Below are 26,972 nucleotides of genomic sequence, written 5' to 3'. Positions count from 1 at the left end.
CTAGCTACCCTACCGAGTGGGGCTCAAGGCGAGGCGGTGTGTCTTGACGTGAGCTAGCCGGTTACCGAGCGGAGCTCAAGACAAGGCTGCTGTGATTGTGCTTGACTGGGACTAGCGGTTACCGAACTGGGCTCAAGGTAAACCGCTCCGTGTTTGTGTTTGACAGAGGCTAGCCTGTGGCCGAGCTGGGCTCCAGGCGAGGCTACCGTGCTTGTGGACAGTAACGTTAGCCAGTCACCGAGCGTGGCTCAAGGTAGGCTGCGTTGTTTTATGCCGAGGCAAGCTCCAGGTTAAATAACACATAGGTCGTCAGTACAATCCAACTTATCCGAGAGTGTAGTCTGAACAGCCCATGGAGAACGAAGTAAGCTCCGACGAAGTCACCGGGCTGCGTAGAACAACAATCGTCTGATAAGCGGCGAGAAGAGATAAGAGGGAAAACTCGTGTGTGACAAGAGCTGATATAATCTCGGCGACGTGACGCTTTTGGTATATAACTCTCGGTCTGTGGCTGGCGCAAGTTAGAGATATATCCACTACGAAGAGACTGCCCTAGCGGTCAGGTAGCCTGCATACTAGCCAGCGGTCTGTTTACTACTGAGAGCAGAAGTGGGAAGCGTAAGAGCCTGAAGCGGAAGTGGTAAGAGTAAAAGCCTGAACTGCGACGCACAGCATACGTCATTACCAAACGTTGCTGATTGGTTAAGGGAACTCCAATGATTTTAAACCTCAAAATAAGCATCCGCCCATTACGGAGAGAGATTATTATTACTTTGTTCCAGACTGTATGACGAAGAGAAACGTAGTCACAGGCGGTAAGGACCAGGCTAGGTACAGCTTGGGGATGCTGTTCATGTTACACCTGCAGTAACCAGCTGGGGGTGGTGGAGTGCACTGCACCGACAGACCAGACGGACTCTTCATGCACTCCAGCAAAGCTATGAGAAGCTGGTGAACATATGCATATGGAATTATGTCTTGAGATAATATGGATATAAGCCAGTGATTTCCCCCCTTTTGATTTTAGAGGACTGGTTATGTAATGGTACACAACAACATGTAGACAGACAGACAGACAGACACAGAAACACACACACACTTTATAGATCAGAACATGACACATGGTGTCAGATGTTTTTAGTTATCTTGTCATCTTGGGGTGTGGCTGAATGTAGTCAGTTGGATTCACATTATTTGTGGTGTCAGCTCTTGGCAATTAAATTATGTCAGACATAATGTAAAAATTAAATTAGCTTTTTTATTGTGTAATTGTATAACCAACATACAATTTTACCAACATACAAAAAAAACCTACAGCCTACAAACACGGGGCCATGCACAAAAAAACATCAACCATTAAATATATTATTACCATCAATTACTTCAACTAAGGCTTGTAAAAAACTGCCAGCTGTAGCCAAGATCAGCCTAAAATGTGCAACTCCTGAACTCATGAAACATTGTAGCCTAGAGTTTGGCGCGCTCACACACGGCCCTAAAGCCACCACATCAGGATGCATTGTGACACGCAGTGTGTAATACATTAAAACTCGCAGCCCTAGCCAGCCACGACGTCAAATACATTGAAACACGCAGTCTAGCCCGCGCACATGTAGGTGTACACTTAGAGTGTGCACATATTTCTTGATATGTAGCCCTACTTTAACATGGAGAAATCCCTCAAACTATTCTCACCCAACCGCACACAGGAACTTGGACATAGGCTCAGCCAATCAATGACTTGCATGCTGGCGCACTGGCGAATGAGAGGAGAGGGCGGAACTAGGGAGAGTTGGCGTTCAGCAACAGAGAAGATGGCAGCATCCGAAGAAGTCCCATGCTGACGGAGATTTTGGTATTATAATTTAGTAAATAACAGTTTAGCTCTTAGTTATTGCTGAGCTACATGTTTTAGTCTGAGCTACGGAAGAGTTACGGTTTGAGTGGCGTGTGTAAGAGCGGAAGACTCCACGCCATCAGCACTGAAGATTCATCAGTTGTCACTTCATTAACAAGTAGGGCCTATAGTTCGCGAAGGAAGAGAAGGAAGACAACCAGCGAGTGCTTAAGATGAGCTGAACACTAGGGCTTTGGTGTTACAATGTGACGTCCCTCAGTGCCTGAAGCGTGAGCTGACCAGTAAGGCCCTTTTAAACAGCCCTTTAAAATATGATTCCAACAATCCCTCTTAATATATTTATTTTCTAACAACTTTTAAAAGGGTTATAGGGTTTCTTTCTATAGGTATCTTTCTTTCTTTTATGTGGCACAAATGTTGATGGGGGGCCCATGGTGAGCTTCCAAAACACATGAATTCTTGATCTGGCCTGAGCCTGGTATGGTGAATCACTGCAGCTCCTCCAGATTAATAGCCTCAGTAGACGTTGTTGCCTGCATCCTATACATTAAGAAATATATCATCAAGTCAGACGTACTAATTGGGAAAGGCCTCCACTGTGCATGTTTGCCATGAGGAAAACAGCTCCACCTACTGGTGACAAAAGGGTAACACATATGTAAAACCAAGTGGAAAGTGAAAGTTAAAACAGGACGGTGATGACGCGAGAAAGACAATGGGGAACAGTCAGATCTACCGAGCTCTACAAGTAAAATGGTTAATATAGTGTAGTTTAGTAAGAATATTCATTTTGGAGTGTAACGTTTGTTTGCTATCTTTTGCGTCTGTTTTGGTGAGAACTACAGTAGGCTATCACTAGGCTATAGTGCGATTTTTTGGCTGCCAACGAACCAACCCTTAACAGGAAGTGAGTGTGTATGTAAGTATTTCCAATGGCACAGAACAAGTCGAAAACCGCGGCACATTGCTGTAACATAAGGGGAAAGAAAACGAATCTGTATCATGTTATAACAGGGGTGGACAAACTACGGCCGCGGGCTGGATCCGGCTCATCAAGCATTTAATTAGGTTATCACTGCTCTCTATTTTTTCCTGCGATAGCCTAAACTAGGCTACGTTGTGATTAGCTTTAGCCTAGCCTACTGCAAACTGCTTTTCACTCTTCTTCAGGGCTCTCAAGTTTTGAGGACAGGCAAGAGTGACATTCCCCGTCGACGCCCGTGGGGGGTGTTTCATTAATAATAGTATTATTATTATATGCCTTCAGATGTGTCGGTTAACAGTTGATCCAATAGTTGTGCAGATGTATAGTCCATCTTATACACACCAAATAGAAATTTTAATGATTTATACTTATTATTTCATATTTATAGTCATTCCATATCAGAACCCCTGAAGTACACCAAATGCAAGCATGAAACGTCAGAGTGTTACCTTTAATTTGAGGCCAAGATTATGCTTCTAAGGGGTTCACATGCAGTAAGCATCTGATTTTCAGTATGCATTTTGCAGAAGCCTATGCAGGGGCGTAGATTTGCGTGGGGACCGAAGGACGTGTCCACACCAATGTCAGATTACGACTGAAATGTCCCTACCAATATTCAGGTTGAAATGGTGGGAAAAGCGCTCACATGCGCTACAAAGAGTTAAATACTTTCTCACTTTGCTGCGGGTCATCTCGTACAGATCGTGTAATGTGCAGTAGCCTATAAGGGTAAATCGCGCTGTTTTGAAGTTACCTATAATAACTACCAGTGAGCCGCAGTCTCTTGCGCTGCGCTTAAGCTTCACTTCACTACAAGGCATATGAAGTGCGTCCAAATTCATCCATTCTTCTCTGTTGAACTCCTCGAGTAGGCTACTCATCACACATGTGTCACATGAAAGAGACTTTTCTCAGCTTTTAAACGGTGCTATAGCCACTATTTGCTGTGATAAACAGGTAGGATAACTTCAAGAGATTTAATAATTATTCTCTGTGCCCATCTCCACATCCATTCGTCTCGGTGGAATATCTTAGGCCTACACACTCTTCACGCAACACATGACAACCCATATCAGAATAAACAGCAGACCTTACCGAACACAAAGGTGTAATGCATTCCCGTGTATAGTTAGCTGTTCCAGAGTAATCCGGTTTTAAAATAAATTGTAGAAAATTTCAACATGGTCTTTCGGCTTTAAGCATTTCTTAAAACTGAGCTGTGCTTACATCGCCTAGATATCTGTAAATATTAGAATCAGAGAATATACAGGCAGCTTATGGTTAAGAGTTGTCAATGTAGCCTTAATGATTCTTTTCACAAAATGCTAAGCATGCATGTATTTAAGTTTCTTAAAACTGAGCTGTGCTTAAATGGGTCAATGCATGATTTCATAACCGACCAAATAGAAAATAAATGTTAAATATAGCCTACATATGTATACATATTAAAATCAGATTATGTGCTACACAGTATAGATCAAGTTGGACAGTAGCACATTTTAATCATGGGTAGTTGGACAGTAGCACATTTTAATCATTGTATATATCTATAGTGGCTGGTGAAAGAGTTGAGGGGCTTTTCCTTTTTTTTTCGGGGGAATTAGTGGGTAGTGTCCCCACCAAAGCTCAGACCAAACCCAAGCCCTTGGCAGTATGCAACCAAAAGTCCTATGGGTAGTTTCTATAGGGCATTTTACAAAACGCATGAGCATACCTTGGCAAATAATGGTCTAAAGTACTCATATTGTCATTCTATATTGATCTACTTTTGCACACAGCTTCACCAGACCTGATGCTAGGGCTCAGTTGTGTTTCTAAGTCATATCAAGTCAAGACCTAGAGGGCTGAAATGTGGTCAGTTCAGAGATGCTTGTTATCCGGTACACTCTAAAAAACATTGGGTTAAAAACAACCCAATTTCAACCCATCCACTGGGTAAATAGTGGTCGAGCCCAGCACTGAGTTATATTAGCCCCGAAAATTGGGTTGTTCGGTCAACCCAATGAGTTGGGTTGATAGTCTAACCCAAACATTGGGTTATCGTAACAAAACTGTTAGGTTAAACCTACATAATTGTTGGGTAGGCTATCTTATACAACCCAGGATTTATATTATTTTCACTGTCATTTCTGGGTTATGCTGACCTAATTTATGGGTTATTCTAAGTATCTTATTTTTCTCCTTAATCCAATCACTATTAATTGATAATAATTCAAATAAATGTTTGCAAATCATTAATGTTACAATATAATGTTTTAAAATCCATCCAATGGGCAACAATAGCCATGCAATGAAATAAAACAGTTCGACATTTATTTATTTGGCAGTTTATTTTTTGAACAGATAGCTAGAAAAAGCTTGTGATACTTCCATGAAGGCAGGCAGATTCCACTGTCAGTTTTGGGTATCACCCCTGTGAATCAAAGGGGAAAAAAAGAGTGCATTAATCACTTATTTACAGAACTTTATTTTTCATGAACCATTATCATTGAATGATGTTGACAAACATTAAAAATCCACCAGTAGACAAAATATTAGCGCAACACACTCGGAAACCATGACCACCTATGGAGTTATAATAACTTGTAGCTTCTAGTGGGCAGCCGTGGCCCACTGGTTAGCACTCTGGACTTGCAACCGGAGGGTTGCCGGTTCGAGCCCCGACCAGTGGGCCGCAGCTGAAGTGCCCTTGAGCAAGGCACCTAACCCCTCACTGCTCCCCGAGCACCGCCATAGTAGCAGGCAGCTCACTGCGCCGGGATTAGTGTGTGCTTCACCTCACTGTGTGTTCACTGTGTGCTGTTTGTGTTTCACTAATTCACGATTGGGTTAAATGTAGAGACCAAATTTCCCTCACGGGATCAAAAAAGTATATATACTTATACTTATATACTAGTTCTAGATAACGTTAGCAGCTATTTCTAGCTAAATGACTGTCTGATACTACAACCAGAGCCCGTCATCTCTGCTACCAAAAACACCCAGTAACGTTAAGTTACATGGCTATAATATGAAGCTACCCTGAATTAATTAATAAGATGGTGTTTGCCATTATTATTACCGTACGTGTGGCTTGTGAAGAGACTAACATTACTTCAACTGTGTTGGCTAATATTAGCTGACAAACGTTAGCTGCAACCATAGTCTAAGCTACAACCACCACGGAGCATATTTAATTAGCATTGATGCTAGCAGCTATATGGTCTGCTAATGTTTACCAGCTTGGTATGCTCATTTTAGTTCGTTGTAAAAGTTCGTTTTGTTTCTGTCGGCAGTTCATACCCAGTGAACAAAGAACTATGTTTTTATGAGTCTGTCTTTGTGTATATTTAACATGAACAGTAATTGTAAGTTAATGTTAGCTAACGTTAGTTAGCATGAATGACACAATTGTTAACCTGTTTGAGGCTGAACGAAATTGGCAGGCAGAATATCCATTCATATCATGAAGGGTAGCTTCTACATCTCTGGGTGGACTTTTAAAATCCGTCTGGATAAAACATTTTAAAAAAAGTTAAAGATACATACCTTACGAAATCGCCTGATTTCCATTGCATGCTGACAGCTGGTGGACTGGACGGTTGGAAGAATAACGATGTTTTTTCGAACTCTCAAATAACTATGCAGCTGTGTTAAAGTCACCCAGGTGCTGGGTAGTGTACTCCACGTCAGGTGGGAGAAGAGGGGCGCTGTCCTAAACTATCAACCCAACAAGCTGGGTTACAGAAAATAACCCAACATGAGTAAAAACAACCCCACAAAATGCCCTGACAGCCTCAACCCAGCGTTTGGGTTGAGAAAATAACCCAGTATTTTTTAGAGTGTAGAAAAAGAAAACAAGATTCTAGCCTGTGTACAGTAACTCTGTGTCAGTACATCACACAGTTATAATCTAATTGTTTTCCAAAAACTACAGTGTCTCAGCTTTCCAAAGAGATCAGGCATTTGATTATCGGCCAAAGTATGTAGGAGCAATGCCCTCCTAAGAAGATGAAAAAACTCAAAATGGGGCATAAGTATAATTTATAATTGCTCAGACTTGCAGAAGAAAAGATTTAACACATGGCATTGACAATTCAATAACGGGCCTACCCTTTTCACCACCTCTGAGCTAGCATCCCCTAACCTGGCCTTTTTAGGGGGCTTTCCTCTCAGGGTGAATGAGATGATGCTTAATTGTTTTTTTTTACCTGACATCTTTGAAAGACAAATGCAATGATTAATGCATCCATGGCCAGGATATAATTAATTATACATATGACATGATTTTAAAACTAAAAGTGTCTTATGACAATATGCAATACAGTTTATTTAGTGCTAATAAAATTATTAAGCCTATTTGGAGAGAGAGATGTTTATAATGTGACAATAAGTCAGTCATCTTGTTACTGGCTACTTCAACTTGTTCTGACTCAGTGTTGTCAGTGAACAGGCTGTAGGTTGGCTAAGTTACAGACACTCATGAACAACTGATGCTAATTATCTGGGAAACATTCTCTAGCAGCAGTCACGTTGTTGTTTGTGTCAAACAAGTTGTGGATTTGTTGTAACATTAAAAGATGACTTACTCTGTGCTCAAACTGATGCTCGAAGCTCAGTGGTTTCCTCTGAAGATGAACGAAACTTTGGAAACTAGCAGATTCACGTGAACAATTCAGGATACGATACGATTTTTTTATTGGCTGTTGCGTTAAATCTTACCCAGATACAATAGTGATATTTTCTGATTGGCTATTGTGTAGCCCCTTTCGTTATTATTTATTGGCTGATAAGTGGCAGGCTCGACTAAGAACTCCCGGGGAGACGTGCTTGATTCTTGCCGGTTCCATAGTGAGAGCGGCGCGGCCAGAGACATTTTGGGCGCCGCGGCAGCATATTAAATACTAGAAATGCAATTCCAAGGAATTACCAGTGCATGAAAATGCTAAAGTTGTGATATAAAATATCATGTATAGTTAAAACAGATAATAAAGAGATGGTTACTACGGTGATGCTAGGATAGACATGGTGGTTGCATAGCTTAATAAAAGTTGATAGTTTAAAAGTAGACTGTTTAAAAGTTGAATGTAGATAGTTTAAAAGTTGTTGATAGACAGTAGATAGTTTAAAAGTTGTTGATAGACAGCTAGTTTAATAGATAGTTTAATGATAGTTTAAAAGTAGACCGTTTAAAAGTTGAAGGTAAATAGTTTAAAAGTTGTTGACAGACTGGAAGTTGAATGAATGTTGATATTCAAATAGTTTAATGGCTGTGCATAGGTAGATATTTGACGATAACTGAAAGTTTGAACGGCTCTAATGTTCGCTAGCAGTTATGCTAAGATTTTTAACTATGCTAACCATGCTACTTAGCTAATGTTTTATAGCAGTGTTAGCAATGCTAACCTGCTAACCATGCTACTTAGCTAACGTTTTCTAGCAGTTTAATGAATGTTGATATTCAAATAGTTTAATGGCTGTGCATAGGTAGATATTTGACGATAACTGAAAGTTTGAACGGCTCTAATGTTTGCTAGCAGTTATGCTAAGATTTTTAATTCTGTTAACCATGCTACTTAGCTAATGTTTTATAGCAGTGCTAGCATGCTAACCATGTTACTTAGCTAACTTAACTAACATTTTCTAGCAGTTTTATTAAACATGCTAACTATGTTAACAATGTTAGCATGCTAACTATGTTAACCATGTTACTTAGCTAACTTAGCTAATAATTTTAGCAGTTATGCTAACTATGCTATTAGCATGTTAACTACCATGTTACTTAGTTAACCTAGCTAATCATTTTTAGCAGTTTTGCTAAAAATGTTAACTATGCTAACCATGTTACTTAGTTAACCTAGCTAATCATTTTTAGCAGTTTTGCTAAAAATGCTAACTAGCATGTTAACTACGCTAACCATGTTACTTAGCTAACTTAGCTAATCATTTTTAGCAGTTTTGCTAAAAATGCTAACTAGCTTGCTAACATGCTAGCATGCTAACTATGCTAACCATGTGACTTAGCTAACTTAGCTAATCATTTTTAGTAATTTTGCTAAAAATGCTAACTAGCATGCTAACATGCTAGCATGCTAACTTGCTAGCATGCTAACTATGTTAACCATGTGACTTAGCTAATCATTTTTAGCAGTTTTACTAAAAATGCTAACTAACATGCTAGCATGCTAACTATGTGACTTAGCTAACTTAGCTAATCATTTTTAGTAATTTTGCTAAAAATGCTAACTAGCATGCTAACATGCTAACTTGCTAGCATGCTAACTATGTTAACCATGCTAACTAGCTACAGTGGGTAGGAGTCATAGTTGATGACAAGTAACAGTTACAATGGCTAAACAGTTAAAAAGTTCAGTAGTTTAAAGGGTTAAATTGTTTAACAGTGAAATATTGTAGTGAGGACTTTTATTTTGAAACAGTTTTTGGCAGAGGAAGCAGTTTAACAGGATGTGTAGTCTTAATAGGGCCAGTTTGTATGCTTAAAGCCTGAGACTGGCAGTTGAGATCCAGGTGGCCTGAACACCTGCCATAGGATTCTAATTGCTTAATGGCCGTATTATGATGTCATAATCGGCAATGTTAAGTCTATGGGGATTTTTAAAAAGGTTTTCTTTAATAGTTTAAAAAGTATAAAAGTTTCAAAGTTGAAAAGAGATAGCAACCCGATCTGTTTGAAGACCTACGTTACAAAGTTTGAATGAAGTTTCTAAGTTAAACTGTTCAAGAGAAATTGCGTCTAGAAAAAGTGGTAAGCGGAATAATAATAATAAGAAGAAGAAGAAGAAGAAGTTGCCTAGGAAGAACAGTACAGTGCATTTTCATGCACTGTAATTATAAATAGTTTTTCTGCGTGAGAAATACAATGTGTGGCGGGAGTGCGTGACAAAAGACCGAAATTAGTGACTGTCACGCTTAATGCGTGACACTTGAGAGCCCTGGACTTCTTAGAGAACGTTTACAACGCCAACCCAGCTAACAATTTATGGTTTTTGGTTTCGGGAACGTTAGTTTTTGGTTCCCAAACGTTCCCCGAAGGTTCGTTTTTGAGTAAGTTTTGGTTCCCATGGAAAGTTTGCTGAATGTTCCGGGAACGTTAGTTCTTAATATAAAACGTTCCCTGAACGTTCCCCTAACCAGGGACGTCATGCAAGGCAAAATTCAGAGGGGGCACAATCAGGCACATTTTTTTTTTTTTTGGGGGGGGGGTCCTGTTAGAGGGGGGCCGGTGATTTCTCCCTCAGGAGATTTTGAAATTCTGGCTGCTAAACATACCATTTCAATGCAGTTTGGGGGGGGACAGAAATACCTTAACAGAGCAAGCAGCAACCATCCTCTATCTGAGGACTAAGCTAAAGTATCTATTTTGTAAGTTAATGTAAAACACATAGGTTGGTGAAAGAACTGTAAGCTCAAATTCAGCTCATTAAAGCTCTACTGATCAGACCTTTCTTGACACTGTTAGCTGGTCCTCTTGTTTACGTTTTTTGCTTTTTCAAAGGTCGGTGAGAAGAGTCGGTGGCGCGTCGGCAAGCGCAAGTATAAATGCGTTTTGGTGACGTCACATATTACAAATCGCAGCCTTTGCGGTTTGAAAATCGTGTTTCATCATATCGCGATATTATCGCAAATGCAATAAATCGTTCAGCCCTACTACACATGATTTTAAAAACAGTATCATTGCAGTTGTTATGATTTGATTGATATGTGACCTAAGAACAATCTTACATTAAAAAAGTTGCTGAGGTCTGACTTTGTGGTGCTCAGAAATTAAATTATTTTAATCTTAATTCATGTGATGAAGGACTTTGAAAGAAGTTTGACAGGTTTCAGTGCTGAGTAGCCTAAGGTTAACCCTAAATATTTGAATATTTTACTAGTAGGCCTAATATATTTTTCATGACCATTATGGCAAGCAATAGGCTACCTCATTTGTAAGTTGCTATCTGCAAATCAGGAGCAAGTGACCTGATAATAACCTAAGTTATGAGCACGAGAGAGACTATTATACTTTGACTATTATACTCTTGCCCTCTATATCACGGTCATAGCGATCCTATATAAAACAACTTTAAGCCTCCTTTTGAACGGGTAGCCTATCCCTTTTCATTACATGGATTAGCAGCCAGATACGTGAAGAGAACAAGTGGAGAAACATCCAACGCAATGCCTTGGTAGGCCTAATGTTATTAGGTTGTTTTTTGTAGTGCATGAGCAGGAATGCATTATTATATATATGCAGGAATTAATAAACAGGCAAAATTGATGGGATTTATAACTTTAATATAAAATAATCAAAATAGAAAAAAATATAAAAGGTGTAAACATATAAACATCAGACTCCATGTTACCCAAGTATACTAACACAAGGAATTTGACTTTGGTAGGTGCTCTATAGGGGTGGGCGATATATATCGTCTGCGATAATATTGTGATTGTTGTTTTAACAATGTGCAAATTGACATTATCGAGTATTTAAATTACTGAAAAAACACTCGAAATCACGCACTGAAGACTCATACATTCCCAGGAGGTAGGCGATGCGGGAGAAGTGCAACAGAGCAAGTGTCACGTGATCACTAGTGGGTCACAACAACGTTGTCCCGCGCAGCCTAATGTTTATTTTGTGCAGCAAGAGTAGCCTACTTGGGATTTTATGCGGCTACTTCTGTTCAAGTAGCATTGATGAGACAGTCACGTTTTTTCCTACACGGTATTATATGTAGAGAAAACATTAGCCTTTGAGTATTTTAATAGTCAGTTGTAAACAAATAACTATTCTCATGTAACTCTTTTGTAAATGGACTGAAGTTCGCTCTAAATATCTACGTTTACCGATTATGCTAACCGTTAGCATCTCTATGGGATTTCTCATTTACATTAGCCATAAGCTAACGCATTAGTTTCTATTCTGTAACTTGGAATGCTAGCCTACGTGATTGCTCTAAAACAAAACATAGAAGGAAATAACTGAGATGTAGGCTACTCTGTTGGTCTGCTCTTAGTTTTACATTGAATCCTATGTAAAGGTTTGAAAGGAACTTCAGCTTCAGACTTTCTCTTGGGAAACTGTTAGGCCTATTCATCTTCTCTAATGTAGCTGGCTAGACCATGTCATTGCCACACAAACAAGTGGGGGCAGAATTGGAAATGTGTCATAGAGTGACAATGCATTGGTTGATTTGGTTAAAAAGTCACAGGTTAGGTTATTGGTTATTATTGTAATGGTGTTATTCATAAATAATGAGCTGTAAAGTAACTCAGACTTTAACAAAAACAATTTTTTAAAGGATATCGGCTAATTATCGTTATCGTCAAAATCACAAAAAATATCGAGATATTATTTTTTGTCCATATCGCCCACCCCTAGTGCTCTATACACACTGTTACTTGTGCTGTTTACAACAAAAAAAAAGTTAGTTACTCTTAAGTTCCTTGTCATGAAATTGTATTTACTTGGAAATGGAAAATTCAAAGACACTGTACCTTCAACTGGGTCCCAAGATGAAGTGGCAGGCGTTATAATAGACCCATCCAGCTCTGGGCAATGAGCTGGTTGCCTGTGTGGTGAAAAGAAAGTAAATATGAATATTGGTCAGTTCATTTATGGTAGGTTTCTTGCACATGACATTTGCAAAAGATAAACCTATGCTGTTACATTAAACAATCGCTAAAAAGAAAAACTCACATGCAAAAAAAGGCAGGATGAGACAAATACATCAGAACAGTAACATGATATGCACCAGGTTAATAAACATGAATGTCAGTAATTCCATGGTAGGAAATTTGACTCAACTGGTTTCTTAAATACATGTATAAATGTTAACTTACAGACAGGGCTTCCAGGCACACGCACCATCCTGGAATGCTTTCTTGCTTGCGGAACGGATTCATCTGAAATAAAAGACCATACAATCTGCACTGATTGCAAAAAGAATATTTGAATTGTGCAAATAATGTAGTCTGTATTTAAGAGGTCTTACCATCACGTGACTCTCAGCGTCAATAGCTCTGACGTGAGCTATTTTTCCATAGCTTTAGTGTATGAATCTACGTTAAGAGAACAAACTTTTTGTGAGCCAGTAGTAGAACAAAGCAGTATTTCCATACAGAGAAAACTATTATTGATAGTATTGCAGCAATCAGTCATCTGTACACAACCAGATTTTCTTGACTTGATATTTGGCTCAGCTTTTGACTTGATTTTTGTATTGTAGCCCAGAGAATTTCTAATGGGGAGACACAGCATCCATAGAAATGCATGGGCTTAGTTTGTAAAGCCAGTATGGCAGCTGTGTATAGCCTACTACACACATTCCGCCCCTTCCTAGGAACAGCATACAGCTGTATGCTTCCCAACAGACCTCTGAAGTTCGCCTACAAAAAGGAACCAAAACTGCTCTCTCAAAAATCTTTGCCTATAAGGAGATCAGGGTGTTAATTTAACCTAACTACCTATGACAAGTTACATTGCAAGTTAGGTCTGGGGTAGCAAAAATCTAAGTTGCTGTCTTAACGTAGGCCTACCGAAGATCACAGTTAGCCTACCACTCGAAGGCAGAGGACAAAAGTGTGTTGAGCAAAATGTCTGCATTTCAGACTTCTTCGTCTGAAGAATGTGGAGAATGCAATGCAATCAAGCATTTTGGACGATATATTTTCACAAGCTGGCAGAAAAGGCAACAGGCCGATGTGCGTTTTATTTGGAGACTGTTTTGCGAGACAGAGACTGAGTTTGCTGCTGATATTCTGGGGATAGGCTACAACATAGCCAATGTACGACTTTAGCCTTTTAATATATTTGCTGCATTGGATCAGTCTTCCTAGAACAGGCAAGGGCTTTCTAGCCTCACGTCAGCAGCGCTGCATCACCCATATAGCCTAGGGGAGAACCGGCACAATTGTAACACTTTTTTATTTTTCCAATTCAAACTCGATTTACACAAAGACAATAGACTTGAGAGTTGTGAAATTTCACCAGAACAGAGTAGTACATGTCTACTCCATGAAAGTTGAAACAGAATTTAAAAAAGATGTTATAGTTTGTCAATAATTTAACTTAACAGCCATAAAAAAGTGCGGTACAGTTGTAACAGTAGCGTCATGAATGTAACAGTGCTAAAATCGTGAATCCTATAACATATTTTAACACAAAACAGTGCTGGGTTAAACAAAGAGCATCTGTTTTCATATAAAATCAAGAAAAAAAGTCCAAATGTATGACTGTTAAAGCTAATTTATTGCATTATTGATTAGCCATTGCAGACCATATTACGGTGTTATAGCTCACAATAACCTTTAAATATGCTTATTTTGGCCATATCCACTTGATAAAACCAGTAAATATAGTTGATAAACTGCTTATTTCTTACATGTCTGAAGCATTTGGTCCAACAGTGATATTTCAAGTTGCTGTGTTAACTTTAATTGGGTGATGGCGGCACAAAAATCATAATCCATAACTCGCAATGAGAATGTTCGTGCATTCGCGATAAAATCAGTTCATTTTGCCATAGAGACTGGTGTTACAACTGACCCGCACAGGTCATGTTTTTATTTTCATTTAATTGCATGTGCTGTGACTACATAAATCAAATAGGACTCATGTTAACTTGAAACAGAGGGACTGAAGATATGAATGACATGTGATTGAAGTCCACACGCTCAAATTTCACAAAGCAAACTTAAACAAACAGTTGCGGTTAAAAATAAATAAAAAATTGCGATGCTTGAATTTTGCACCTTTTTGCTTAATATCTCTGATCGTATTTATAGTAGACCATTCATATTTGGATGGCTGTAAGATTATACATAATTACATGATATGTGTTTACGTTTCCGTAGCTACACCATATCTTGAGAATAAAACACTGTTACATTTGTACCGCTGTTACAATTGTACCAGTTCTCCCCTACATTAAAACAACCAGCGGATGGTGGGCGGGTGCCGTTTCGAAAATTGGTCAAAAAACTTTGGTGTTGATGGATGGCTGATGGATGATAAGTTTTGCTATGCAGTTATGGTTGAAATAATAGCCCATCAGCGCATCTCTAGTGTGTGTGCCTCTCTCTCGCTCAGAGGGGAGGGAGAGGCTGAGGGTCGATCCAGCATGGATTCTAAACTCTGTGGTGGATAGGATCTACAATTAGGTGTTAACAATACTACTACGCTAGGTCGAAATACTCCCAAGTGCTATTGCGCCACACATTGTAGTTCTCCGGTTTATTCGCTTGGAAAATCGCCACATTTCACGTTGCGTGGCCGTAGCATTTCTATCAACTACTCGTGCAACTGTATTTAAGTCGGTAAAACGTGGATGTTTTTGATTACTTCTACGCTTAGTTGCCGTCAAAGCCCGCTAGCATAGCAACATGCTAACACAGTCCAGCCGCGCACCAGAGCGTTTGAGTGCACGTACGGACACGGGAGAGGTATGACTCAACTCGTGAAAGTTAAGGTAAGAACATATATTACTACTGACATTGGGTGGCGTGTTCCTTTAACTCCCTCTCCAAAATTCAGAGGTCTATTCACTTGAATCGTCTATCCGATCATCTGTGTTACAAGATGGCCGCCGACAGTGTATACATTATCTATAGCCATCTCTATGGCTCTAGTGTAGCCTACATATGCAGGACTGTTCAGTAGGTTATACCCACTTAAAAAGCATCACCATCTCAGTATACCCACTTAAAATAGACTAGGATACATTTGGGGTTGATCACAGTATAGCCTACCCACTACAGCGAACTACTAGCCTACATCACAGTAGCCTAGATCCAGCTACAGTATATCCACTAGCCTACTAGACTACACCACTGCTGCCGAGTGACTGACTGTACACTAAAACTAATTAAAAGAAACGGTAGCCTAGTGCTATTATTTGTAACATCAACGCGAGCAGGTTAACACGATGACACAAAACATACAATGCTAAAACAACACGTTGAGAACAGCAGCAAACAAAGACGAACGAGCAATGTGCTCTGGTAAATTACAAACTTGGCAAGAATCACGGAATTCAAACAGAGCCCGTTTACGGAAGTCAGGACAAGACTTCAATCAATCACCTGAAAGCAGAGGCGCTGTCTTCCCCCTACTGGCGTGGGGGTAGGCCTACGTGTAAGGGAGAGCCTGTCTGATTGAACTGAAGTGAATTGTGAAATGAAAGAAGTGAATTTTCTTAGTTGTGAAAAGTGTTCTATTGATAGATTCTTGTTTAAAGTTCATTCACCTAATACGGTAAAAAAAGCACATAAGTATATATTTTTTATTTAGTAAAATTGATATTAGCCTAAAATAAATATTATCTTGATATGATGTTTACCTTACTTAGATTTTATAAGACCAATCATTTGAGTGGATCTAAATCAAGTGACTGCAAACATTTTGTAGGCTATGTTACTTCAAAAACTGAAATAGAGCTTGTTTAAATAAACATTTCAAAACCGCACTCAGAACAACCAAAAAACAACCAAAGACAACCAAACGGGAATGTTGTGTGAAGGTACTGTGCAACCACAGGAGAACGTTTTAGTTGGTTGGTTCCCTTAACATTTAGGGAACGTTAGAACCCTTAGGGAATGTTCCCTAACCGTTAGTTTTTGGTTTGGTTCGAACTAACCTTTAGGGAACCATACACTAACGTTCCCGAACGTTCCCTTAACGTTTTGTGTTAGTGGGGAATGTTCAAACAGCATGTTTCATAGAGATAATAGCCTAGCCTACTCTTTGCAATCTCCATTGTAGCAGATCTCATTTGAACGTTATGCTACTTGGGAACGCGTTTGAGCACGTACTAGTGGGACCGCTGTCCGTCATCCGGAAAAATAATCTTTGGTCACCGCTATTGGCCGATTTCCGGATCCCATTGACTTAGCCTACATTGAACGCATGTAAACAAAACATCAATTATGTGCTCAAACTAACTTATACCAGCAACCATTGCACTTTGATAAGAAACTATTTTCATATATACAGCAAAAATAACAATTTCGATCAAGCAACGTAGAGAAATCTCAGCAGCAGAATGGTGCTGGAACTAAAACGGTGCCTTTTTTATTTTATTGATAAGACAAATTTGAACATGAAACTGAACTGTTATATTCAATTTACTATCAATATCTTATTGATTCTATGCATAATAAATGTATGTTAAACAACTTGCCATGGATGCACACACAATAGTAGGCCTATAAGACAACAAACATCAGATAAGGATACAATAGAACAGACTGAGGCAACAGGTCAACCAACTATATTCCACATAGGTTACAGAGAACAGAATCTCACTATAAGAGGTGCCGTTTGGATACACACAGAAAGACACTCTATTCCGATTAGACAGTGTACACTCAAGGTTAGATTCAAGGTTCCACACATTTCACTCCAGTGACCACAGCAAATAGATTATTACAAGAGTTACTGCACAGAAGCAGCCTCCGAGTGGCCCAGGCTGTGGTCCAGACAGAAATCATAGGAAACTCTGAGAAAAGAACATTTCACGAGCAAGGTAAAAGTGGTAGTTGTGTGAGCTGTTTATGTGGATGTGCAAGACAAAAGTGGTGTATGTTCATGTAGTCTATGCAAGCAAATACTGTATATGGCAACATTTAGTTTGTATGTCCAAGCTATTCTTGATTTTAGGTCCAGGGGGCGCTTTATCCATCACTGCAAGTTCTTACCTGGGTTATTTAGGCCTATACTGACGAGCCAGTAATCAGTGTATGTGAACATGTGACATCTGCCACACCCACAGAGAGAGAGAAGACCAGTGAGAGAAACAAGAGGGAAGAACAGGGAGACAAAGTCCACCAGCTACATGTTGTTACTCAACCGAGGTGTCCAGTCATCACGCTACTCCAACTCCATTTTGGGAAAGAGAGCAGTCGAGAGATTCTTGTAGGCACGGGGCTGTTCAATTACAAATTCAGATTTTCAAACCAAGAGATGAAGCTGGGCCAAATTTGTTCAGCAGCTAGTAAGTGCAGGTAATTCATTTTTACACAACTGAATGTATTGGGAAAAAGTAATGGTTATTCATTGTTTCCTTTCTGAATTTGGTCCCTTCAGACATTGGCACATCAAAAAGGGCATATAAGGTTTTGATGTCCTGTGTCAGATGTGACCCCTTGGGTGTGTTTGTAAATTGCCACTCAGAGCGCTATGAGCACACTCTGGCACTTTGAAACAGTTCATAAATTTGTGTTGATGAAGTCAACAAACCAAGATAGACAGCTCCTGTCAGGGTGCCTTAACAGTGAACCGTCCAACTACAAAAATCTACATTTTGCATTTTGGTGTTTTAAACATGTAGACTATTTAAGTCTAGTCTACATGTAGTTTCAGGAATAATGTCAAACAGCAGCCTAGGTGTTCATGCATGGTTCATGTTCTTGTTTTGTTAACTGGTGAGTTTACAAGTTACACTACCAAAGGTCACTTGTATTACACTGTCATATCCAGGAGGTCATAAAGCCGATCCCTTTAGGAGTCCTACAGCAGCATAAACTGTGGAGATAAGCACGGGAACAGCGGCCGTTTCTGATGTGAATGTTGTGCTTTCTCTGTGTTGACTCCTCTGATAGAAATTAACTTGGTTTGCATTGACACTTGCAGAGTTATCTGCTGCAGCTGATTTCTATTACTCTAATCATGTCCAAGCTCTTTAATTTATGTGCAGTGCAATTCCCTGCTTGTTTATGTCTAAATTCTGAAGACATCGCCAACTCACAAAGAGAGAATGGGAGATAGATACAAACACACGCATACGTACACACACACACACACACACTCACGCACGCACGAAGAGAGAACGGGAGATAGAAGTGTCTGATTTGTTGTTTTCATTGTAGCTTGTCATGAGATTCATCTGGACATTATGAAGAGTGGCTGAAACATGGAGAAACGAGTCGACATAAAACAGGAAGCCAGTCTAAAGGGGCAAAGGTAGGCTACTCAGCACATGATCTGAATTATGTTCCTTGTAAAAGCTTGTAGCACCGCCACATAATTTATATAGGATTCACTAATAAACCTGGTCAGACAATAATTAGTAACCAGGTAATAAGTGTTTTCCACATTGTTCTATTTCCACTCTTTATATGTACCTGTGGGCCTGTATCAGAATACTGTCTGTATGTTTTCTTTGGTTTGCATATGGTGGGAAAACCTATCAGCTGTTTGCCAAACCCGTCAAATGATTGTCTAATGCGTCAGATGACGCACTTATCAGCTGGCTGTCAAACCCGTCAGCTGCTGGTCTAATGCAGCTGACGCACCTATCAGTTGGCTGTCAAACCCGTCAGCTGATGGTCTAACGCGTCAGCTGACGCACCTATCAGTGGATGCGGGAACTTTTGAATGGCTTTAAATGGGGTACAAGAAGAGGAGAGAAGCGGAAAAATGCTCGGGGAGTCTAAGCGAGACATGAGATTTTGGCCGACTGGAACATAACGCTAATTGTGGAAATAGCTAAAAGCCACACCGTTTCAAAAGAAACGAAAAAGGACCTAATGCGATCGTTGCCGCATTGGAAACCGGTAAGGCTGATCTATTTTTGGTGTTGCTGAGGTTGTGTCGCGGACACAGCTGTTTTTCTTTCCTTGTGGATTCTTCGTTGTGGATTACTTCCTTTTTGGTTTGTGGATTATAAAGACTGGGTCGTAGTGATTTTTTCCGTGGTTTTTTCTGTGGATTCATTGGATTATTTTTAGAGAGAAGTGACTTTGGCTGAACCTATGAGCATACGTGCGCTCGTTTGTGCATACAAACAGTTGTTGGGTGCGTTGTTACTACGCATAAAGGAAAAGCGCCTCATCACTTTGAGGATTAATAGACTGAGTTGTGCTTAATGAGGGTGAACTAAAGGGTTTGAAAAACTGCTTATACACGGGTGTGCAAATATATTCTTGAAACTTAAATGCATTGTCAGAACTTGTTTTTTCTAATAACTTATTTAAACATAATCCAGTAGGAGGATCAGGATAATACCCGTGTTTATTAGTAATCGTTACTTTTGAAAAAGCTGATTGTTACAAGCTGCTAGTCATCTGTGTACGGTGCACAAACAAGGAAGATTTATGCAAATTAATTCCTTCAAAGCCACAATGTTTCCATTAAACTTCTAAAAATGGAAATCGACAAACTATCACTAAAGTTACCTCTTCTCAAAACTATCACAGGAATGGAGCAAGGAAAGAGCAAGGAACGTTTATTAGTCAAATTGACAAAAGACAGATCAAGTTACAAACTTGCCAGAAAATACAGTATAGTGAACCTGGCCACAACTTCAGAGTGGTCTCTGAGCTCCTTGGACATCAGTCATAATGAGTATAGTCTGAAAATGGACAGAAAGAAAGAGCTACACACTGTAAAAAGTTAGGGCTGTCCAATTCTAAGTTAGGGCTGTCCAATTTATCAAACCATATTACGTTACAATTACATGAAACCGTCTAGTTTTGAATTAAACACATCCTTATTGTGTTCAAATAGTCAGTCCGATTGAGTAATCCACTTTTTCTAATTGAATCAAGTAAGGTAGGCCTAAGTGTATATACTGGGGGTAAAAGGAAAAGAGGGTTTGTCACATTTACTAAACCACAAAACATTAAACAAACACATGTTTTTCTTTTAAACACAATGTTATTACTTTGAACTGAGATATTTTGCCACAGCAATGAATTCATCCAACAGAATCATGTCAGATGAGCCTTTGCAAGAACACTTGCCAAAATTTTTCACGAGTTTCTTAAAGGCCCTTTGCAACAATTTTAGCAAAAATGACCTTAATTATGCAGGTTGAGAGTCGTTGTGATGGTTCTACAACACTTTTTGGGTCGTTTGGTGGGTGCTTCGTCTCCCCCTAGTGCTTCTCCGCGGAAAAACCGAATATGCAACTTTATGGTCGCAGTCGGTCGCGGTCCGAACACATCCGGATGTAACTCGGCGGAAATACTCGAAAATGTAGTCAGATTGTAGTTTCTAAGAAGACTGCAAAATGGACTCCGACTTGGCTTTTTTGCTGTTGAAATTGTAAGTAGCCTACCCTTGGGTGAACTTCGTTTTTGTAATGTGATTTGATAGTCTCTTGAACAATGTGTTTGCTCAACCGTTTTATTGTGAGCCCTATGTGTTTAGCTTGGTTTTTTGATGGCTAGCTCGCTAGCTAGTGGGGGTTTAGCGTAGCAGTCACTTGCTACCGAAGCTGCAGGGGGAGCTATGACGTGAAAAATGCGAGCCCAAATCAGGCGAAAACCCAGAAACAGCGAAGGAATAACCAGACCTGCATAGGGCTTCTTTAAAGAAGGTTATGCTTAGAGACCAGTAGAATTTGATGCCGAGTTGTATCTTATGTTATGCTTTGAGATTAACCATGTGTAACCTGCATTGTGTTGAACCTGCGCAATTCAGCCCTGCACACGCCCGGACTCAAACCCGAGAACAGCAGCACCTCGGATCGGGAGGCGAGCGTGCTGACATTTGAGCTAAAACCCAAGGCTACTAGCTTCCATGCCAGCAGCACTCTTGAGGTGTTGGGGAGTGAGGTTTACTAACGTTCCACATGCACAACTATGCTAGCTTGCATCCGTTACACATAGCACATGTTTTCAACTTCAATGAATGCTTCTTAATTCTTAATTCATCTTAATGCTTTAAAAAGGAAATAAGCACTTTTGACCGAAAATTTACATGTCAGCTTTATTGTGTTTTCAGAGGAGCTATCCATATTTTCTAAATGTGTTCATCAGCATGATCACATTGTAGGGCTGCAAAAATGTATTGATTCTCTTAAATTAATTGCCAACTATTCTGGTAATCGGTTACCCAGTAAACAAAATAAAGTCCCCGACATCCCCTAAAGGTCCCCTGGCGAACGTCACCTCCTCGACATTGTGTAGGGTTCCCTTGACATCCCGCAGATCTGTGTTCGGGACATCTAAAGGACGTCCCCGAGACTTTGAGGTCTTTGATGTCCTTTAATGGTCACCGCGACGTTATGCGCGCAACATTTATATTTCAGCGATGGTAAAAAAAACAAAAACATGAAACGTGATTACGCGTTATTACATCCTGTAGGCTTCATGAATGGACATACCGGTAAGCTGCTAAGAGAGAGATTGTCGTAGCATGAGATCGCAGCATGATTTCCCTGACAATCAGTTACACTAACCTCATGTTTTCACTTCGACCAGTCATGCATGATATCATGTCCTCCTTATGCATTATGGTGATAGTGAGTAGACATGGACCTTTATACCGGGCTAGGAAATACTTTCACATCTACGGTGTCTTTTTCTTAATAAACTAATACAATTTTTTAATGGGCATATCCCGTAGCACAGGGATTCCCAAACTGTGGTACGCGAGCTGCCACTAGGGGGTACGCGAGATGAAAAGGGCAATGTCGGAAAGGTGTTAAAAATAATTAATTAATAATAATAAATAATGAATAATTTCGAATCGGGTTATAATGATATGGAAACGTGACATTAAAGGAAATAATTTGTAAACTCTATAGTAGGCTATGTTTTCGTTAAAAAAATAAGCTACCCACAATGCACGTTATTTCCTGTGGCACGTCACGGGAAATTAGGTATATTTACAGGTGTGGCAATCAGTTAGGCAAAGGTGTGGATGGCGGGGAACACACGGTTCTTACCGTAGCCGTGAGCACCCACTCCACCGACAGCACGCCACAGGAATTTATTTTAGCACAACAGCACCTTTTTAATCAGCACTGGGCAAAGTACCATTTTATGTATTTGATACATTCATAATAAACGGGAACACCACCCAAAGAGAGCCAATGCCTGGACCTAGGATTCTTGCTACGCGTTGAGAACACCATGCCATCCATGCCGAGGCTTATAGGATAGCCTCCACATCGTAAGAACCTATTCCTCTTCGTTTGGATATGCTTCTGAATTGGACAGGAGCGTCCCGATCGTTTGGATAAGGAATTGGATTGTAAAAACATTTTCCTGTTGACCACGGTGTTTGGATATCGTAAGGATCGCCCGTCTGATTGCTTACCTGTTGCGGAGCCTGGAACTCTTAATTGAAACACCTTTAAGTCCTCAAGTCGTTATCCAGTGCAGACTGCAACCACGGACAGCTGGTGGGTACACTTTCATATTTCTCTGCCGATGGAATTGGAAAAACTTGGACTCGAAATGAAAGACTGTTTCAGTGCTGTGGCTTTGTAAAATTAGGCTACTTGTGTTGTTAATTGAAAGAAATTCTGACGCTCGGAATATTAAGTGCTGTGTTGTGTGCGTATGTGTGCTGTGGGCTGCCTCCGCATAAGTAAAGTTATTGTGCTGTTTCATTGAGCGCTTGAACTTAACGCACAAAGATGAGTGCAGATGAAGGACAATTGCCCGACAAGGCCAAAGGCGCTTCTGTGACTACAGATGAAAATAAGGCTCCTGATAAATCGAGTTCTGTTGTTGATGATTCGGGGAAACGCATAAGAAAATTAACAGCTAAGGGATTTACAATGCTGTTTGAAAACTTGCAGAAAAATCGTAAATCCCAACTTACGCAAGCTAATAAAATTAAGCAACGGATTAATGAGCTTCTTACTGGAAAAATTACATCTCAAACTGTGTCTGATGTGAAGAAATGCCTTAGCAAATATTCCACGTTGTGCAAAGAAGTTTTAGAAACCCAAACTACTTTGCTGGAAATGCCTATGACAGACCCTGAACATGAAAAGCAACAAAATTGGCTTGCACAGAAAACAAATGAAATTAATCAATTTGAGAATGATGTGAAGCAATGGTTGGTTGATGCTGCTGCGAAAAGGGATGAGAATCTTGATGTGCTGTCTACAACAAATTCTGACATAAGGCCTGAAGATAGTATATCAAATGTTTCAAGTAAGGGGTCGAAACGTAAAGGTCGCTCTTCTGTCCATTCAAAGGCTTTCAGTTTTATTTCTGTACACCTAAAGGCGAAAGCCGAAAGGGCTGCTCTTTTACAGTCTGTAGCAGCCTTGAGAAAAATGCATGACCTTGATGCTGAAGAAGCAGCTCTTCAAATTGAAAAGGCAAAGCTGAAAAGGAAAAGGGAACAGCTAGAGGTTGAGGCAAAGTTGGCTGCTGCTACAGCTAAGTTGACTGTGTTCGAAAATGAATGTGGTGGTGAAGATGTGGATGAGTATGAAGAGGATAATGGAGAAGATGCCATGAATGCCTATCTTCATGCTCATTTGAAATCACAAACGTCAAGTTTATTGAACACAGCTCCTGTCTTGCATCTTCCTAAAACTGTCTCTTTCCAACAGGAGCATTCTCTGGCTGTACGGCCTAAAGAGAGGCTGCACATTCTACAAGCCCAGTCTTCAGTAAGATCTAGTAACACTTTGTCCACTTTGGTGTCGTACGCACCATCTTGTCACAGGTCCGAAGTGCCGGGGAATGTCCCAGGACCCCGATCCACCAACGCTGCACCAGCAGGGCTTCAGCCATCAACCTCACAAGGGAGTACACGTATGCATCATTCCCCTCATGACAATGTTCAACACCCTACCCTGTACGACCTTATGCAACAGCAAACCAACATCACTGCTCAGTTGGTTCAGAACCAAGCCTTAGCCTCTCTTCCTCCACGAGCTATCCCAGAGTTTGATGGTGATCCACTTAAATATGCTACCTTCATTAGAGCTTTCGAACAAGCTATTGAAAAGAAAACTACAGATAAACAAGAATGTCTTTATTACCTCGAGCAATACACCAGAGGGCAGCCAAGGGAACTTGTTCGGAGTTGCTATAACATGGTTTCTGGACAAGGCTATGAGAGAGCAAAGAACCTATTAAAAGAACATTTTGGAAACGAAATGAAAATTGCTGTAGCTTATATAGAGAAGGCTATGAAGTGGCCAATGATGAGGGTCGATGACATTAATGCTCTGCAGTCTTTCTCAATCTTTTTAAGGGACTGTTGCAATGTGATGGAAGACTTACAGCATATGGAGGAGATGAACGTGCCATCCAATCTTTGCCTCATAATGATGAAGTTGCCATATAAACTGAGGGAAAAATGGAGGTCTGTTGCCTGCGAGCTACAGGAGCGCCGTGGTTACAGAGCTATGTTCCCAGACTTTGTGGCCTTCATTGAGCGTCAGGTAAAGATTCTGTCCGACCCCCTCTTTGGTGACCTACAGGGTACACCGCCAGATCCTTCCTTTAAACCCAAAGGCAGACATACTGGAAGAGGCCAAGCTACCGTTGCAGCCATCAATACTGCCTCAGGACCAACCACATCAGCAGCTTGGCACCAACAGCGCAGAGGGCCAGCTTCACAGAACAACGAAGAGTCATGCTGTGTGTGTAAGGGCCAACATGCAGTGGAGAAATGTTCACAGCTTGACGAGATGATTCACAGGGAGAAATTGGATGCTCTGAAAGTAGCCAGAGTGTGTTTCAGCTGTCTGAGGAGAGGTCATATTAGCAGGGAATGCTACAGCACAGGAAGTGTCAGTCAACAATGCACTTGTTTCATTGGAGACATGTGGCCATACTGGGGCCGGAAGTGATGAATATGTTCTCTCTATTGTGCCTGTACAGGTGAAGGCCAAGTCCGGGAGCACGGTTGTGAACACCTATGCCTTTCTAGACCCTGGGAGTTCAGCTTCTTTCTGTACCCAACATCTCATGAGGAAACTGAATCTTTCAGGAGTCAAGACTAACATTCTTCTTCGTACTCTTGGCCAAGAGAGGTCAGTAGACACATTCTTGCTTAGTGGTCTCGAGGTTTCTAACTTGAATGAAGAAAACTTCCTGGACTTACCTGAAGTCTATACTCAGAGGACCATGCCTGTGAGCAGAAATAACATTCTCACTCAACAGGACTTAGAGGGATGGAAATACCTCGAAGGCATTAAAGTTCCCAGTCTTGAAGCAGAGGTGGAATTACTGATAGGCACCAATGCGCCGAAGCTCATGGAACCATGGGAAATAATAAATAGCCAAGGCGAAGGACCATATGCTGTAAGGACTCTCCTGGGGTGGGTCGTGAATGGTCCATTAAGAGGTGGCGAGCCGCGCAAAGGCAAGTTTGGCCGTCCTGCTATCACTGCCAATAGGATCTCAGTCGCCAAGCTACAGGACTTGTTGGTTGCCCAATACAATCAGGATTTTAATGAAAAATCAGATGATGTATGCCCATCCAGAGAGGATCAAAGGTTCATGCAAATAATGGAGTCTTCAATTCAGCTTGATGAAGGACACTACTGCTTTGACTTGCCTTTTAAGGCTGAAGATGTCGTGCTGCCAAACACCCACAGCATGGCAGAGCAGCGTCTCCTAAGTCTCCACAAGAAGTTCAAGAGGAACAAAGATTATCATCAAGAATACACAGCTTTCCTCTCCGAAGTCATTGAAAAGGGTTATGCTGAGCTTGTACCACATCAGCAGTTGAGACGAGCTGACGGCAAGGTGTGGTATATTCCCCATCACGGGGTATACCACCCGAAAAAGAAAACCCTTAGAGTTGTTTTTGACTGTGCTGCTGTGTTTAAAGGAATTTCCTTGAATTCACAGCTGTTGCAGGGGCCTTACCTCACAAGCACCTTGCTTGGCGTACTTACCAGGTTTAGACTGGAACGTGTAGCACTGATGGCAGACATCCAAGCCATGTTCCATCAGGTGAGGGTGTCTCCAGAACATACAGACTTTTTACGCTTATTGTGGTACCCTGATGGTGATACAAGTCAAGCTCCCATGCAATATAGGATGAGAGTTCACCTCTTTGGGGCTGTGTCTTCGCCCAGTTGTGCGAATTATGCACTGAGGAGAATTGTGCGAGACTACAAGGACAACTTCGAACCCAGTGTTCTGAACACAATACTCCAAAATTTCTACATGGATGATTGTCTAAAGTCTGTATCATCGGAGGCCAAAGCCATAAAAATGGTGCATGAATTGACTGAAGCCTGTGCAAAGGGAGGATTCCGCCTGTTGAAGTGGACAAGCAACAGCAGTGAGGTCTTGGCCAGTATTCCTGAGCTACAGCGTTCCAAGACCACAAGGGGGCTTAACCTGGATCAAAAGGAAAGTCCTGTCGAAACAGCTCTTGGTCTTCATTGGTGCATAGATGCAGACATTCTGACCTTTAGGATAGCCATAGAA

General features: G+C 40.6%; 1 protein-coding gene across 5 annotated transcripts in view; it reads left to right on the top strand.

Annotated features, from left to right (window-relative positions):
• The first annotated feature begins 2,581 nt into the window (after nucleotides 1-2,581).
• LOC143127169 (NACHT, LRR and PYD domains-containing protein 3-like) overlaps nucleotides 2,582-26,972 on the top strand; it is a 101,162-nt gene continuing 76,771 nt past the window's right edge. For all 5 annotated transcript variants that reach the window (XM_076288479.1, XM_076288481.1, XM_076288478.1 and 2 more), the window contains exons 1-2: nucleotides 2,582-2,777; nucleotides 18,693-18,786. In XM_076288479.1, coding sequence (XP_076144594.1) covers nucleotides 18,737-18,786 — 50 coding nt within the window. In that variant the 5' untranslated portion in view covers nucleotides 2,582-2,777; nucleotides 18,693-18,736. The remainder of the gene's footprint in view (nucleotides 2,778-18,692; nucleotides 18,787-26,972) is intronic.

This window comes from Alosa pseudoharengus, unplaced genomic scaffold, assembly GCF_046254945.1.
Source record: "Alosa pseudoharengus isolate Yale_2024_CS ecotype anadromous, Long Island Sound unplaced genomic scaffold, YU_APseudo_1.1 YU_APseudo_1.1_scf_17, whole genome shotgun sequence".
In the NCBI taxonomy this organism is placed as follows: domain Eukaryota; kingdom Metazoa; phylum Chordata; class Actinopteri; order Clupeiformes; family Clupeidae; genus Alosa; species Alosa pseudoharengus.
The sequence above is the reverse complement of the archived record's forward strand: the minus strand, read 5'-3'. Positions and strand labels throughout refer to the sequence as shown.